The sequence below is a fragment of the Athene noctua genome, chromosome 15, assembly GCF_965140245.1.
Source record: "Athene noctua chromosome 15, bAthNoc1.hap1.1, whole genome shotgun sequence".
NCBI lineage: Eukaryota > Metazoa > Chordata > Aves > Strigiformes > Strigidae > Athene > Athene noctua.
The window spans coordinates 3335947-3351432 of record NC_134051.1 but is presented as its reverse complement, the minus strand read 5'-3'; the positions used below and the strand labels follow the sequence as shown (position 1 = coordinate 3351432).

The 15486-nt window shown below is 43.1% G+C and overlaps 1 protein-coding gene across 1 annotated transcript in view; it reads left to right on the top strand.

Moving 5' to 3' along the window:
* DNAAF8 (dynein axonemal assembly factor 8) overlaps nucleotides 1–15486 on the top strand; it is a 94470-nt gene that overhangs the window by 68989 nt on the left and 9995 nt on the right. Inside the window, exons 27-30 of the mRNA XM_074919564.1 lie at nucleotides 1843–2012; nucleotides 7326–7521; nucleotides 11126–11220; nucleotides 13422–13542. Of these exons, the coding sequence (XP_074775665.1) occupies nucleotides 1843–2012; nucleotides 7326–7521; nucleotides 11126–11220; nucleotides 13422–13542 (582 nt within the window). The remainder of the gene's footprint in view (nucleotides 1–1842; nucleotides 2013–7325; nucleotides 7522–11125; nucleotides 11221–13421; nucleotides 13543–15486) is intronic.

Genomic DNA, 15486 nt, shown 5'->3' with positions numbered 1-15486 from the left:
ATGAAATCAAAACTATGTAATCATTTTTGAGGGAAAAAATCATTTGCCATGAGGAAGGGATCTAAAAATATTACAAAGCAGAAAAGCATAACACATACCAGGCAATCTTGGGCAAAACTGGAAAGGCCAGAGCTGGAGATGAAAACCAGGAATGTTTGAGGGCTGCCAAACAGGCACCTCTGGTAAATCACGGTCAATAGACTGTTTCACTGATAGACAGTGGTATTTTCTCTAGCTGTTGTCACATAATTACCAAGGAGAGAAAACCTACTCTAGGTGGCAAGGTGTCCCACCTGTTTTTAATACTTGTCTTTGACCAAACCAAGATGGCAAAGTGACATAAGACAAATCCCTCTTGAGGTGTCTAAAGTATGTAAATATGCAGCATGTAGTGATTCACATACCACAAGAATGAGAATGTTTGCCCAGAAACATAGCAGATGGCAAGTAAAACATCTTCAGGACAATGAACACTTATGTAATGGTATACAGTCGAGATTGCCATGCTGCATGTGAGCAGCTGAGTGGATCCGAACAGCTTGCTTCAGCACTTGCAGGCTGTTGCTATGGCATTTAAACCTTTCTGTTCCAGAATGATGTGAAGAAAATAGCAAATCTTTATTAGGATGGCTCCCTGCACAATAGGGGTTAAGTTTCGATGGGGGGAGTGGGGTGGGGAGGGGCAGTAATCTTCCTTTTTATTTTTGATCCCATATTTCTCTATTATGAATCAGGAACACGCTTCTTGCCATTTGAAAATAACGGTGTGCATTAAAATTCATGTAGCGTTGTTGATGCTTTGTTGCATCGACATGAGTATAATTAGTAGTGGGCTGTACAGGAAACATAAAATGACGTTTTATGTACACAAACAGGTAATCATGGATCAGTTTTAGCAGTCTGCAGTACTGTTACCTCATGCTTCATGCTAATTGACATGGTTAGGCACCAGCAGTTAATGGGTCCTGGGTGACTGGTTCTGACACAACAGCTTCCAGTAAAATTTGAAAGGATGTTATTAGGATAAAATCTTAACTATATTCCTAGTAATAAGGTACTTTAGATTTGCGAAACTAATAATTTGAAAATGCTGTCATTTAAAAATTATATTTATGTATTTTCTGCCTTTTAATACATTTTGTATCATCAGACAGCAAAACTATCTTGGTCTGTTTTGTTTTCTGTTTCTCATAGCACACCAAGTGCCGCACCTGGCTGGCAGCTCTGCTGGGAGGGCTTTGTCAGGAGCAAGGAGCTTTTGCTGAAATTTCAATTTTAGTAAACACAATTCTATTCATAATAGGTTTATAACATTAATTGGGACCTGTCATACTTGTTCGCACCTCTCCGAAACAGCTCTAACAGAAAGATACAGAACACTGAGATAAACTGTGAGGAATAAGAATTTAATAGCTGCCTTAAGGATTATATCACATAATCACTACAGTTCACATGAAAAATGTAAAAGGGAATATTTTATCCCTCTTAAAACATTCATATATAATATAAAGGATTGAGTCTTATCCTACAGACCTGCAGCATAAACTTTTTGGACTCGGAGTAGATTTCCTGAAAAAAAAAGAAAAAAAAAAATCTAGCCTAGACTGTTTTAGATATATTTTTAAACCAAACACCAAACCAAACCAAAACAAACCCCCCAAAATCGTAAATGCACAGGGTTTTTAATGGACTTGTTTTGTTCAAATTTTTATGAACTTCATGCCAGCTTTTAGATAACTCTTTTCTACAGATGTGGGTCCAGGTTCGTAAACAAATACTGCTGCAAGTTTTACCTCCGTTTTTAGGAGTGGCTTTGGGTTTCACTACTGTGCTTTGTTACAGGAGCCCAGATTCTTTGCACAGTGCTGCTGATCAAACCTGGTGCCTGGAGCCGTAGTTTTCCAAGGATCCTCCGAAAACTAGACCTAGAAAAATTCCGTGTGGTTGGGATGAAACACATAAACCTGGAACCAGACACTGCCTTAGGACTACTTTCTTCCGAAGTGAAACAGGTTTGTTAAGAAAAGATCTGTGGTACGCTTAGGTTTAGAGTGGGGAAGTATGTTAGCTAGTGAATAATCCATTCCTGAAAAAAACAAAAGTTCCCATCCGGGATTTCCGAGTTGTTAGAAGTGAGCTATATAGAACAATCAGATCTGTACCGGTGTCAGACACAAAGAAAGCTGACATGCTGACGGTTTCTTTTATCGCATGCCACAAAGAAGCAGACCTGGTTTTCCTAAACTAAAAGTTTGGAGGATATAGGCAATACAGACCTCCCAGGAATCTGTTCAGTTGCTAATTTGCAATGCAGACTCTTTAACTGCGAAACAGGTGTCCTCTCTTTCTTCCCCAAGGTCATTCCAGGTAGGGCACATCTAGTGAGCATACCACACCCCCGGCACACGTGCCTGAATTTCCTCCCATGTGTTTAAACCTGGGTACTGGGAAACATTCCTTGAACTGCCAGAGAATATATACCCCTGGAGCCCTGTTACCTTACATCACATGCATAGCTGAATCTCTGTTCCAGGAGCTTGTGTTCAAGAGTCTGTAAAAATGACCTGCAAAGAGAGAAAATGGGGTTACTGTAATTTCTAATGTCTAACAGACAATAAAGAGGGTTCTTAAATCATGGGGCATTATGGGGTTTTGTTAGCTAAAAATAGATTTATGTTTCTTATATAGCATTAAAAATTATTTTTTCTCATCCTGAAATATCCTGAGATGAGTATAAAGATATTGTGAAAGCCAGGAAGCTGAAACAATTTAAAGGGGTTAGATTTTTTTTTTTTTTTTTTTTTTCTCCCTTGGGGGGGAAAAAAAAATCCTCGTTATTTGATTGCTTTCATGCCAACATTTAACCAATTAACTTTTATAGAAAACAAGACTTTATAGTCAATATTGCTCTTGGGTTAAGTTGGGAGAGTTTATAGCACTCTCTTGTAGAAACTCTTCAGAGTCTTCCAGAAGCAGACAGGAACATGCCAGGACAGTGCTCTAACATAACCATCAATCAGGAACAATTAATACCTTCTGTATGATAGCAAAGCAATGGAGCACAAGCATTTGATTTTTAAATATTTACAGACCACTGGTAAGAGTGATATAGGGGCTATTAGAATTGATGGGGAAGTGCTTTCCAATAGGGCTTTTAATCATACAGCTAAATACAAAAACGCTCAGTTGATCATCTGAAACACAAAACATTTTTAAAAATCAAAATGTCTACCTTGGCAAGTCATGTACATGTATGTGGGGTAAATTTGAAGAGGAGTTGTTTCATGAAAATTTTCCTACTTGTTTTTGGAGTTTTCTAACACACTAGAGCAGCTGTTGAGCATTGATTTAGTTTCCTTGAAGAGCTGGTGACTAATGAATTTAAATATTACAGACTATTGAGTTTTTGTTTGTGGGGGGGAAAAAGAACAGATTTTGAAAGTGAGAAAGCAGAGGTAATAGACTGCCTTTGGCAGGGGAGAATGGACAGCAGGAAATGCTTTCTGCTGTACAGGGGCTCCTTCTCATTTTTAGAACACGTCTGAAAATCTTTCACTCGTGAGGGCTGAAAAAGGCTGAGCTCCCAGCATAAGCAGGTAGATTTTCAAAAAAGCCTCAGCATGCTTCAGAGACTGGGTTATTTTGAAAATCTAGCTTGTAAGTGTTACAATGGCAGCTGGTGGGGGCAGAACTATTTTTTCCCAGCTGAATTTCATATGAAGCATTTGAACTGGAGTGATGTTCATTGTTGATCTGTTTTTCAGTTTAGGGGACAATGAAATACAGTGCTGTTTTTAAAGCGAGGCTCTTAATACGGGAGAAAATTGCTGAAATTTAGCATCTCCTGTTGAAGAACATGGAGCCAGTGTGTGTGACCCTTCTAGAAATTCTGTCCAGGGCTTTTTATCTCCTCCTCACCTGGACCCTGATCCAAAATCCGTCTCCAAAAATCTCTAGAAAACTCCCCTGTGCCCGCAATATGCCAGTTTGTTTTGTGTACATCGTACTTAACAGCAGATTTGGGTTTTATTCACTGGTAGCAAGACTACCTAGCATCTCCTTCATCTTTCAAATGTATTATTTACATGCACGTTGACAAATACCCTTAGCAACATGATTTCAGAAACATGATTGCTTTTTCAACTTAAAAACTAACATTCAGCTTCAAAGTAGTTTTTGGCCTTTGGCACAGAATAAATAATGAATTGGTCTGCTGTTTGCTGAGGTTACCTAATCACAGGATGATAGTACTTTTTATCTGAGGTTTAATAATAGTTTTAAAAAATAAAGGTCAGGTAAATAGAGTTGACATTGTCTTCTCAGCTCCTAGCGCGACCTGATTGTGTTCAGACTGAGAAGCGACTGCTCCCAGAGGGAGTTCTGCCTGTGGAGGCTGTATCTCCTTTCTGCACTTATCCAGCAGATCCAGTCCTGCAGAGATTTGCAGGTTTGGATGACAGCTAAAAACCTTGATTTTACAGTGGGACCTGATCATTCTGTTGAGGATTACCTGATATGATTGCCTGCAGTAGCAGGTCACTGGACTCAATACCTTGACGGATTCCCTCCCAGTCCTATCTTGTGATTCTAACGGCAGAGGCAGAAGGAGAATTTTGCTGCTTTTTAATCCCGTTAGTCCTCCAGAGCCAGTGCGCAGCTGGAACTTCCTCTCTGTGTGCATCAACAAAATTGCTCACTGAATTCAAGTCAGCCGCACATGTGCAATCTCGCTGCAGCTGCTCGGGTATCAGCAAGGACACGGTTTGAAGACGGTGCGGAGGCAGGATGTAAATAAAGGCATCATTTGGCTGGCAGAGTCTCGAGCGGATGTGAGGATCTATCAGAAGGAAAGGAGTCACCTTGACTCCCTGACACCGTTGGTCGCAATTAGAAACACCGTCCTCTCAGGGACAAAAGGGGTTTGTTATGTAGATTTAAAAGCGCTGGTTTAGAAGCTCTTGAACAAAATAATTTCATTTATTTTGGTCTGTTTAAAAGAAACTGTGCCTATGAACATTTTCTGTTGCAGATGTTTCTGACATGTGTGAACGTTGATATATGTTATATCCAGTCCTTTTGAAAATTTTCATGGAGTCATCATCACTGGTGTTCATCTCCCAAAGAGAAGGCCCTTAGAAAAGTGGATTATATACATATTTTTTGAACTAACACAAATTTTGATGCAAAAAGGGTTTATTTTGTATTATACAGAACTGAATGAATGTCAGAATTTTGCAGTATACTATGACCTGCTGAAACTCTTCATCCTCATCTAAACAGAGCTCTCTTATGACGGGAGAGCCTCGGAAACCTTCCTGTAGGTTTCACAAGTGCAGGCATGCGATGTGACTGACATCCCCAGGGTTTCCTTTGCCCTGTATTTTCTTGGGGTGCGAGAAACTCTTATCAAATCCCTTACATAACTAACCAATTTAAGAATAGAGGGGCTCTCATGGATCATTTTGCATTTTAGAATACAGGAGAGAATATCAGGATTGAGCCAATGGTTTTCAATTTATAGCCTACTTCTTATTTTTATGCAGTTTAGGAGGAATGTGAGTGAGAGAAGATTTGGGTCAAAGTCAGTGAATGGTTTCGTATGATAGAAAAGAGAAAGAGGCCCTGAAGTATTTTATCTCCATATTTTTAAATGAAATGATGGGATTTTCTTTTCGAAACGTTTTATCTAGAGAATAGCCATATTCTAGTGCTTTTAGAAGATTAAAAAATGGAGGAATTAAAACCTTTAGGGGGCTGAATGATGTGATTCACCTGAATCAAATAGTGTTTTTCCCTCTTGTTTTCATTTCCTCAAAAATTGGAAAAAAGTAAATAACGATGGCTTGGTTCAGCCAGCGAGCTGAAACCGCTGTTGTTTGTAAGCTGCACAGAACATACAGCGCTGGCATGGAGCTTCCTTCTCTGCAGCACGGGTGTCGCCACACTGTGGAGTGCAGGGAGGCAGAGCTGGGTGCTCCTGCCGCTTTGTTAAGATAAAGGGGGTAGGGGGAGGCAGCCTGCAAGCTGCTATGGACACCCTGACCTCACACTCAGTGGAGACATCTGCAACAAGCCTGACTTTCCAAGGTTTTGCTTAATTAAAACAGTCAGCTATGCTGTGAGTGCTCTGCTGCCCCTTGGTAGCCTTCTGCTCCAGGCACTTGTGACCTTTCCCTGTGCTCCTCAATCATTATGTCTGTCTCCAGCCTGCAAATCAGACTCTTCTCACTGGTGCAGTGTTTGTTAGTTATCATTACCACTCATCCTTAGTTAAAATAAAGATCCCATGGTGTTGTGACCTGCATAGCTACATCTGCTCAGGAGTGGTCACAGGCTGAACTGACCGCACTTGGGAAAGAAGCAAAGGTAGAGAAATGTGTCATGGAGAACAGTGCATCAGTGACAAAGCTGGGAGAGTGAACTCTTTTCTTTCAGCCCCCATCTAGTACTGTGTTCGGAGCCTCCTTGTTTTAAGCTCGCTACTTCTGCAGTCCTGATCCTAACTGGTGTATGAAATTATACCACCCTCTGGGAGAAGCTTGGCTTTAGTAGCAGGGTGGGGGTGTGGGTCCTTCCTTTCGTGAATCTAAAAAGAAAAGTTCTGGTATTTGTAATCCATCATTTTATATCAACCAAAGAATTAAATGTGGCTCCTTATCCCAGAGCACTTATGACCCTGTTAGTATTGCTAATGTCCGTTGCTTCCACCCTATCCATATGTCACACTGAAGGTAAAGTGAAAAGGGCATTGCATAAATTAAAAGGTCAGCAGTAGACAACTAAAGTGCAGAGTAGCAATTTGGTTTTGACCTTATCCCCAAAAATGTACTCCACCTCTGGTACCTAGCGTGTAGAGATATGCAGAACAAGACACAGCACAAGGCTTTTCTGTCTTTTAGAAATAAGAATTTGTTTTCTTTCTTACTAAAAGATTTTAGGAAATTACTGTTAAAGTTGTTTGTGTGTGTAAAAACTACAATTGGCTGATCTATGACCATGGGGACTAAAACCATAAGCTGCTATGGCTTAAGTTCAGTGCTTTACTTTTTCTTTAGCTCTGTGTGGACTCAGGGTGGGGAAACTAGACCTCCAATTTCCTTGTAGATGTCACAGCAGATACTGGCTTGGTGGCCATGGTATGTACTCAAAAAGATTTGCCTGCAGTAACCACTAGCACATACATTACAAAGAGGAGCAAAAGCAAGGAGTAATGGCATATCTGCTTGCTTACAACAGGGATGGGTCTAACCAAAGGAAAGTTGGGATGTACCCAGCTCTTGCCAACACTGTTCATAACCTGTTCTGCCTCTGTTATTTCTTTTCAGGATCCTGCTGTTTTAGAAGCTCATTGTACCTACCTTACCTCAGGCACTGCACTTGTGCTGTGTCTTCAGAGGCCAAATGCTGTGAAGAAGCTGATAGATTTACTGGGGCCAGAGGATCCTAAACTAGCCCAAGCACTAGATCCACTCCTCTGGAGGGCTCAGTATGGCATCAGCACAGTCCAGAATGGATTTTATGGTAGGTTTTTGTAAAAGAAAAGTCCAAAGGCTCAGATATGCCAATGGAAAAAATACATTATGTCCTGTTACCTCCTGCACTGTCAACACAGATCCAGCCCTGGCAGGCAATAGAGACCATTATTCCCTAGAAAGCTTTCATTGTTTTCTTGGTGGCTGAGATGAGTGTATCTCAAGCTATGAAATATTCTCCCAGAAGATATATTAAAAAAAGGTTTCTTCCCAGAACAGCCCTAGATCTGTCTTCCATCAGAACAGAGTTCCTTTGATCTCTTCACTGCTTGGTCATTTTGTACTTTTAGCTTGGTTATTTTGTAATTATCCCCAAGAACCCATCTGTCTTCTATCTGTTCTGAATCTCCTGATAACTTCATAACCCATTGGCCAACTGCAACCAGATTTCACAGAGGGATAAAAGACTCCAAAACACTGAGTTCCTGTAACATCTCAAACATTAATTACTGGCTAGAGAGAGGTGATCAAAATTTGCTCTCACTGAGGAAAGCAGGTAAACTCAGCTATTTTCCATTCCTAGAGGCTCTTGCCAGCTGGCACATCAGCACACCAGTTCAGTGTGTTGGACCAGTGACAGTTCATCTGCCAGCAGGGAGGGAACTAGGATGTTGCAGGGTGACTGTTGGGTGGGTGGGTGGGATGGGAGATAGCTCACATGGGAAAAGGGGAAGTATTGCTGGAGAGAGCAGCCTGTAGAGCATTGCTGGAGGGGGCCTGGGCTATTGCCACAGAGAGGGAAGGATGTAATTCAAAACTTCATAAGGAATTAAGCATTGTTAGTTCACTGCCCATGAATAAATTTTTCCTCAGTGTGGTACTGTTTGTGCTATATGTAGTTAAAGGTATATAAAAATAACAAAAACAAGAGTTTCTGTAAACACAGGTGAGCTAGCAGGCACTGTATGCCTTTAGGTTCCAGAAGAACTTTTCTGTCAAGATCCACTGGATTATTTGGCTCTTCCTATTTGTGATGTCAAATCACTCCCTCTTTTCATCCATATCAAGTGGTCTTCTGGGGAGAACTGGTAGGGAATGAAGTGGCCACCACATACAGCTTGGGGGAGAGAATGAACCCCTTGATGTAGAACCATTTTTATCAGATATGATCATATCTTTAGGACCAAGACTAAACTGAGAGACATCTCTCACCATGGTTACTCACAGGATCTCATTTGTGGGAGTAACTGAAGTGTAGGATCTACCTACACAAAATAAATGGTCAGGGCTCTTCAGCCAATATTTTTCCACTATCAGCCCCTGCTGCTTTTGCTCTTAAGATTAATGGATTGTGTATCCAGGTTGCCTTGAGAATGAGAACTCATCAGTCATGGCTAAGAATGGGTAATATATAGCCAAAACCTAAGATAACCATGCTACAGTTAGAGCATCCCTAGCATAACTCAGTTAGTCTATATTAGCAAGAAAGGCTGAGCCTCATCCTGTATTTCTCTGGGAGTCACAAAGACCTCACTGTGTTAGAGAAACCCCCAGATGCCTGCTTAGGGATTCCCTGCAGATTCCTGCTGCCTTCTAAGCCTGGGCTAAGCACAGAGCTGAACCACCTGCTGGCTACCACCTGCCCTCTGAGATCAGCTTGTGCATCATGTTGGAGCCAGCTGTATCACTGGCTCCCAAAGCCATCCTTGCACGCAGTCAAGGAAAATGGGTACAGCTGTATCTAATATACTCACTAACTCTGACTCAAGAATCTGATCCAGCTGCTATGCCAGGGGGGTGTCTGTCCATAAGGAAAGGAGTGTTCATACCCCTTGCACATCCAAAGGCTTGTCCTCCAATAATGATGAAGCATTTACCTACAGGTTAAGCAGGAAGAGCTTAAGCACTGCATGAGTAATCATTTGGGAGACTGTGGAAGACCATCTTCCTTTCCTAGAGGGGAATACTAAGCTTTCTCAGTTTTGCTCCAGCTGAGGAATATCTCTAGTTAATGCCACCTTGCTGAAGTAGAGCAAACTAGAGGTGTGTGTTTCCTCCTGAAGTGACTGGGGAGATTCGAGTAAGATGAGCAAGTTCCAGTGATACCACTGAACTAAGCAATGCAGTTTAAATATTCTGAGGCTCAGCTGCAGAGGTAAACCTGCACTCCTTTCATTTCTTCTGCGTCTCATGAAGTCATTGTATAGTGCTTTTGCTTGAACCCAGAGAGCTTTTACGCATTCATCTTACACAGTCTTATACCTTGAGCAAAGTGAGAGTAAAAGGTTGGTAGCTTTGGGAGCATTTGTGTTCTCTGTAATGGTGTTAGTGATTTAAACAAAAAAGATTTGACATAAAGGATCCAGCACAATTTATACACTGGTGACTTATGCAATGTTAGGATTGTAAACTACTGCATTAAGGACTCTGACTATACAATACTTAGAATTATGATGCTCAAACAGGGTTGAGTGCTCTAAGAGCAGTAAGACATGATTTTTTGAATGGGTAGCCTGCAAAGGTGGTAATATTTCAGAGGATATTTGTGGTTTGTGTATTTGTATCCCAGGAGCATGGATCTGTGCCAGCACATTGACACTCTATCTGAACTCCAGTTATACAGAAATAGATTTTCCTTCTCTAACATTTTCCACCCACAAATATCAAAACATTCTGAGTAGTGCTTTATAACACTGTTGCTTTATAGGGAAATATTCAGATGCTAAGCCTGGAGGGACCTCTCAAGTCACTGAGTTCAGTTAATTGTCTCACAGACAACCCCATCATGTATTCCCTTTCATAAGCATCCATCCAAATGGAATGGTTGTTACAGAACTTCACTGCTCTGATAGCTAGAAATCTTACATTTTCAAGCTTAAATATAGTCATATACAGTTTGTATCCATTTGTTCTTGTGCCAATACCTGTATTTTAATTTTAAGTAGTTCTTTTTTCTTCTCTGACCTTTTCTATTCTGATGTGTTTATCAAAAATCAGATTCCTTCTCAGCTTTGTGTTATGTTGGGTCAAATAAGCCAAAGTCTTTTAGTTTTAACTCTTCAGGTAATTCTCCATTCCTTCTTTGATCCTCTCATTATTTCTCTGTATCTATTCCAGTCTCAATTTCCTTTCTTGACTGCAGATGAGCAGAAGAATACACTGCTATCAGCGATGTCTCTCATTAATTCTGATTTCTTTGTAAATCAGAGCCCCCAGCGTATGTGGGACTTGCATTATTGTTGCTAAGCACATTTGCTTTACTAACTAGTAGCTCCTTCCCATTCAGTAAAACCAACCTGATGTGCTCCAGAAGCAAGGGAACAACAATGGGGGATGGGAGCTGGTATTGAAGAGTTTCACAGGCTCCTTAACACGATTCCCTTGACTACACTGTTAGGAAATAGAAGTCATCTTGTTTACATGAAGAAGCAGCTGAGCAATAATAGGACAGAATCAAAATACCAAGAAGGCAATGGAACTATTCTAAATATAATGGTTTTAAATGTTTGCTATTACTGTACAGAACAGCTGGCCTTTAAAGCAATTACTTCAGTAAGTTGCACATCATCAATCTCTCAGAAAGATGAGTGTGAGTCTAGAGAATGTTTAATTCATGGCCTGAGAGGATCTTCTCATTGTTTTTTATCTCTCAGGCTCCAAATCCTATCAAATAGCTGTCCGGGATATGAAGCTGTTTTTCCCAGAAGGGCTGTGCTGTGCCGAGTGTCAGACATTAGAGGAGGAAGAGGTAGGATTCTGCCCTTTCCTGAGATGTATCCTGCTGTGTCAGAGCAATGGCTTTGGCCCTGCTATCCCATGACTTCTTTCCTATTATGCTTTAGATAATGCTTTTTTTTGCTGTGTTTCACCAGCTGCCAAGTTTTCCTTCTCCTGTGGATGTTTCTACCACGATGTGCTAACTTTGCATTGACCCAGACAGTCTCGGTGGAAAAGTGCTTTTTCAGACATGTTTGTTCAGTAACCTGTGCTGCAAATTCAGGAGGGCTCGGGGCTCATACTTCAGAAGCAAGGTTCCGAGATAAAGTCAACATTGCTTTGGAAGCAGGTCACGGGGAGGGATAGCAACATCATCAGTGATTACTAAGACACAGCTGGCCCAGAGGCTGTTTTTTTACCAGCTTTTCTCATGTAACATTCAGGAATTCCCCCAGCAGCGCTACAGGCTTGGGGAGGAGTGTCTGGAGAGCTGCCAGTCAGAGAGGGACCTGGGGGGGTGACTGACAGCCGACTGAACAGGAGCCAGCAGTGTGCCCAGGTGGCCAAGAAGGCCAGTGGCATCCTGGCTTGTGTCAGCAATAGCGTGGCCAGCAGGGACAGGGAAGGGATCTTACCCCTGGACTTGGCACTGGTGAGGCCGCCCCTCGGTGAGTGGGTTCAGTTCTGGGCCCCTCACCCCAAAAAGGCCATTGAATGACTCGAGCGTGGCCAGAGAAGGGCAACGGAGCTGGCGCAGGGTCTGGAGCACAGGTCTGCTGGGGAGCGGCTGGGGGAACTGGGGGGGTTCAGTCTGGAGAGGAGGAGGCTGAGGGGAGACCTCCTGGGCCTCTGCAACTCCCTGCCAGGAGGGTGCAGAGAGGGGGGATGAGTCTCTTGAATCAAATGATAAGCGATAGGCCCAGAGGGAATGGCCTCAAGCTGCCCAGGGCAGGGTCAGGCAGGGTCAGGCTGGCTCTGAGGAAGGATTTCTGTGCAGAAGGGGCTGTTGGGCGTTGGAATGGGCTGCCCAGGGCAGGGGGGAGTCCCCGGGATCCCTGGAGGGGTTGAAGAGTTGGGTTGACCCAGCACTGAGGGATCTGGGGGAGTTGGGAATGGTCAGTGTGGGGTTCATGGTTGGACTGGAGGATCTTCAAGGTCTTTTCCAACCTAGACAATTCTGTGATTCTGTAATGGGGATGAAGTGGGACCACTGATAATGTAACTGGCTAGTTGCTGAATGTCTCCCACAGAGTCTGTATCCATCCACGTGCTCATGTCGTGGAGCACTGCCCTATTTGTGTGACAAGGTATTGTCCCTTGTGCCCTGCCAGTAGAGGTGGCAGGGCACAGCAATGAAACGGGTGGGGTTGTCTCATGCTATAAAGTACAGGCAGTTTACAGAGCCGCTGGGTGCCTGCATGCCCCCCTCCTGCAGGTAGAGACTTAAAGACTCAGGCCCTTGCCTCTTGGCTTGCCCCGGAGGTAGTGCCAAGAAGCCTACCAGTACTGGTGTGGCCTGCTCCTGCTCATCTGGCCCTTCACACTGTGTGGCTGCTGCACTCTGATTCAAGCCACTGTAATTTGCCAGTGGCTGAAATGAAACAATATGTTCTATACAACTAGTTTTGTGTGTCATTTCTGGTCTGATCATCTTCTCAAAACCAGAATTTGAAGTGATTGGGTTATGCCCAACAATGCTTTGTCCACGTGGCACAGAGGTGACCCACCTCTCCTAGTCCAAGGAGATGAGTTCTGGAACTGGAAACAGGTGGCCACATCTATACTATGCTTCACTAACATGGCTGCTCTGCCTCTGCAGCTCAGTCCAGAGCATCATGACTGTGCTGTGCTGGGACGTATGGATGTGCCAGTTCAGAGACAGAAGGGAGTCACTACACACCAGTGTGGCACTGGATAAAGATGACAGACACTCACAGTCCTTGAGTTTCTGGCCTTGAAAAGCTGGGAGCAGAGACCTTAGAAAGATGTTTGGATACGGGACCTTTAAAAGGATGACAAGATGCCGTACTGAATTAAGCTATAATAAAAAAAGAATGCATGCAAAATGTTCTTGTATCTCTAGACAAGCAGGTGTTTTCTAGGCTGGCAATTACAGAACTACACAACACCAACAAAAGCTTCACAGCTTGCTTGAATCAATACTTAAGAAGTGTTATCCTTCCTGATCAGGTAATGGTGTTCGCATAACTTGCCTCCCTCTCCCTCCCACAGATCTATAACCTGAAACGTGACCCCATAGTCAGTTTGGAAATCAGCAAGCAGCGCAAGATCATAAAACGTGAAACAGGAGGGCAACTCAATTTATTGGGCTCTGAGGAACCATGCAGACTTGGTAAGGAAATGTGTAACTCTTGTTATAGATTGAGACTGTTATTGATTAATTGGACAGCAAGTCAAACCATCTGGTGGCAGCAAGATTTGGTATTGATGTCCTTTCAGAAGGGAGGGACAACTCTGAGCTGCAAAGAACAACTCCACTGGAGTCCAGCCGTTTAACTGTTTACCTGCCAGGCCTTTCCACTGCCAAGGCTTTCATGGGTTGAAATATAGGGCTGTTCAGAAGTGCTGACCTTATCACCAGCAAAAGAATAAACACTGTCAACACAGCTAGTGGTAAGCAGCAGTGCACATACTCTGCTGAACTTTTACAATATGTTTCAACACCAGGTTGGTGATGGTGGTTTGCGTGTCCATTCAAATACCTGACACAGGAGAGGCCAAGACACCGTGGGGATGGGCAGTTGTGAGACATTTTGTTCTGAGTAGATAAATAACAGTTTATGCAGGGAGTGCTTTTGGCAGTGTGGCCATCTAACACTCAGGAACTGGACTGAGTTCTCGTTCAATTCCCACTAGCTGCTGAACAGCTGCCAGCTCAAAATGATTTCCAGTTATCACTGGTCTGACTTTGATTTGAAGTTGAAGCTTTGGCAGGTCCCTCAGATGCTCCTCCCATCTCCGTTCCCTCAGATGCCTACACTTCCCCTGGGCCTTTTCTGTTGATTTTACTTGATAGGCATGTATGCAACACAGTCTGGGGTGCGGCACCGTTTATGTCAGGAGATGTAACTAACACATGGGGATGTTTCCATGTTGGGTATTGTGGGTTGATCCCAAGCCTTTACAAACAAGCAGTGACCAGGTAAAGCATCCCTGTGGTGTTCACTGGGGAACAGACTTGTTTGGAACCGGGTCATTCTAATTCCTGTACTTTGAATTCTGATGTGACTGGCAAGCAGGAAGGTGGGCAGCTGAGAAAATGTTGCTGCACTACACCTGATTGCTGCGGTTGTTAATCCCAGCAGTAAAACCACAAGGTTCTTGTGGACTGGCAGAGGAGCATGATAAAAATGCTGGAGAATTAGACTGTCACCTCTTGATGCCACCTTACTGATACAGGACTTTAGGGCATTGACCCCATACCAGCAAGTGCACAAGACAGCACACGTACGAGTGCAAAGAGACAGTGGTAAGTCAAGGCCTTTGCCTCAGTGACAGCGTAGCTGCTTGGTAGGCACCAAGTCATTTTTTTGTAGGGGATCTCTGAAGGAGAATTTTTCCCAATGTGTCATTATCGATTATTTCTTTCCACTGTCTTATGCTGGCTTTGGGCTGTGCCCTACACATGCTTCATGACTGTTAAAAAATCACAAATCCTCAGGCAAGCTCTTTTTCTTACATTGCACACTAATGCACTCAAGACCAACTGCATGAATGTTTAAGACTTAGCTGGTGCCTGGGGGTGAGGGGTGAGGCCTATCTTGCAACACTACTGACATTCCCAAGCCATTGTATGAGTCCTGAAACAAGAGCTTAGCAGCCGTGTGTATGTAACAGCATCTTTTTTGAGATGACCTGGCTGTTCTGCATGTAGCTGTCTGACCTTCTCGTCCGGGTAGCTGTGGAGATGTGAGCACATCCTTGTGTTTCTGGTGGGGTATGTCAGCTCAAGCTATGTTCAGAGCACAAAGCTGCAGTGAGAAGAGACTTGCAGGTGTTCCCAGTCCAACTATCCTATGTTGCTATTGCTGTCAGGCAGGGTATTTCCCCCATCAACTTACTGGACAACGGGAAAGGACCAGGCCCTGTAGCACAGATCTATTGTGCTGAAGCACTTCTTGATTTCTAGAAGAAACTGCAGAAAATAAAATAAAATAGCTTGTTGTGGAGAGACTGTAGGTATTCTGCAAGCTTCATACAGTGCAGTGCTGGGAGCAAATCTCAAAATATGTGCCCCTGATTTCCTGTTGTGTGAGGATCTTTTTGCTTTGAAGAT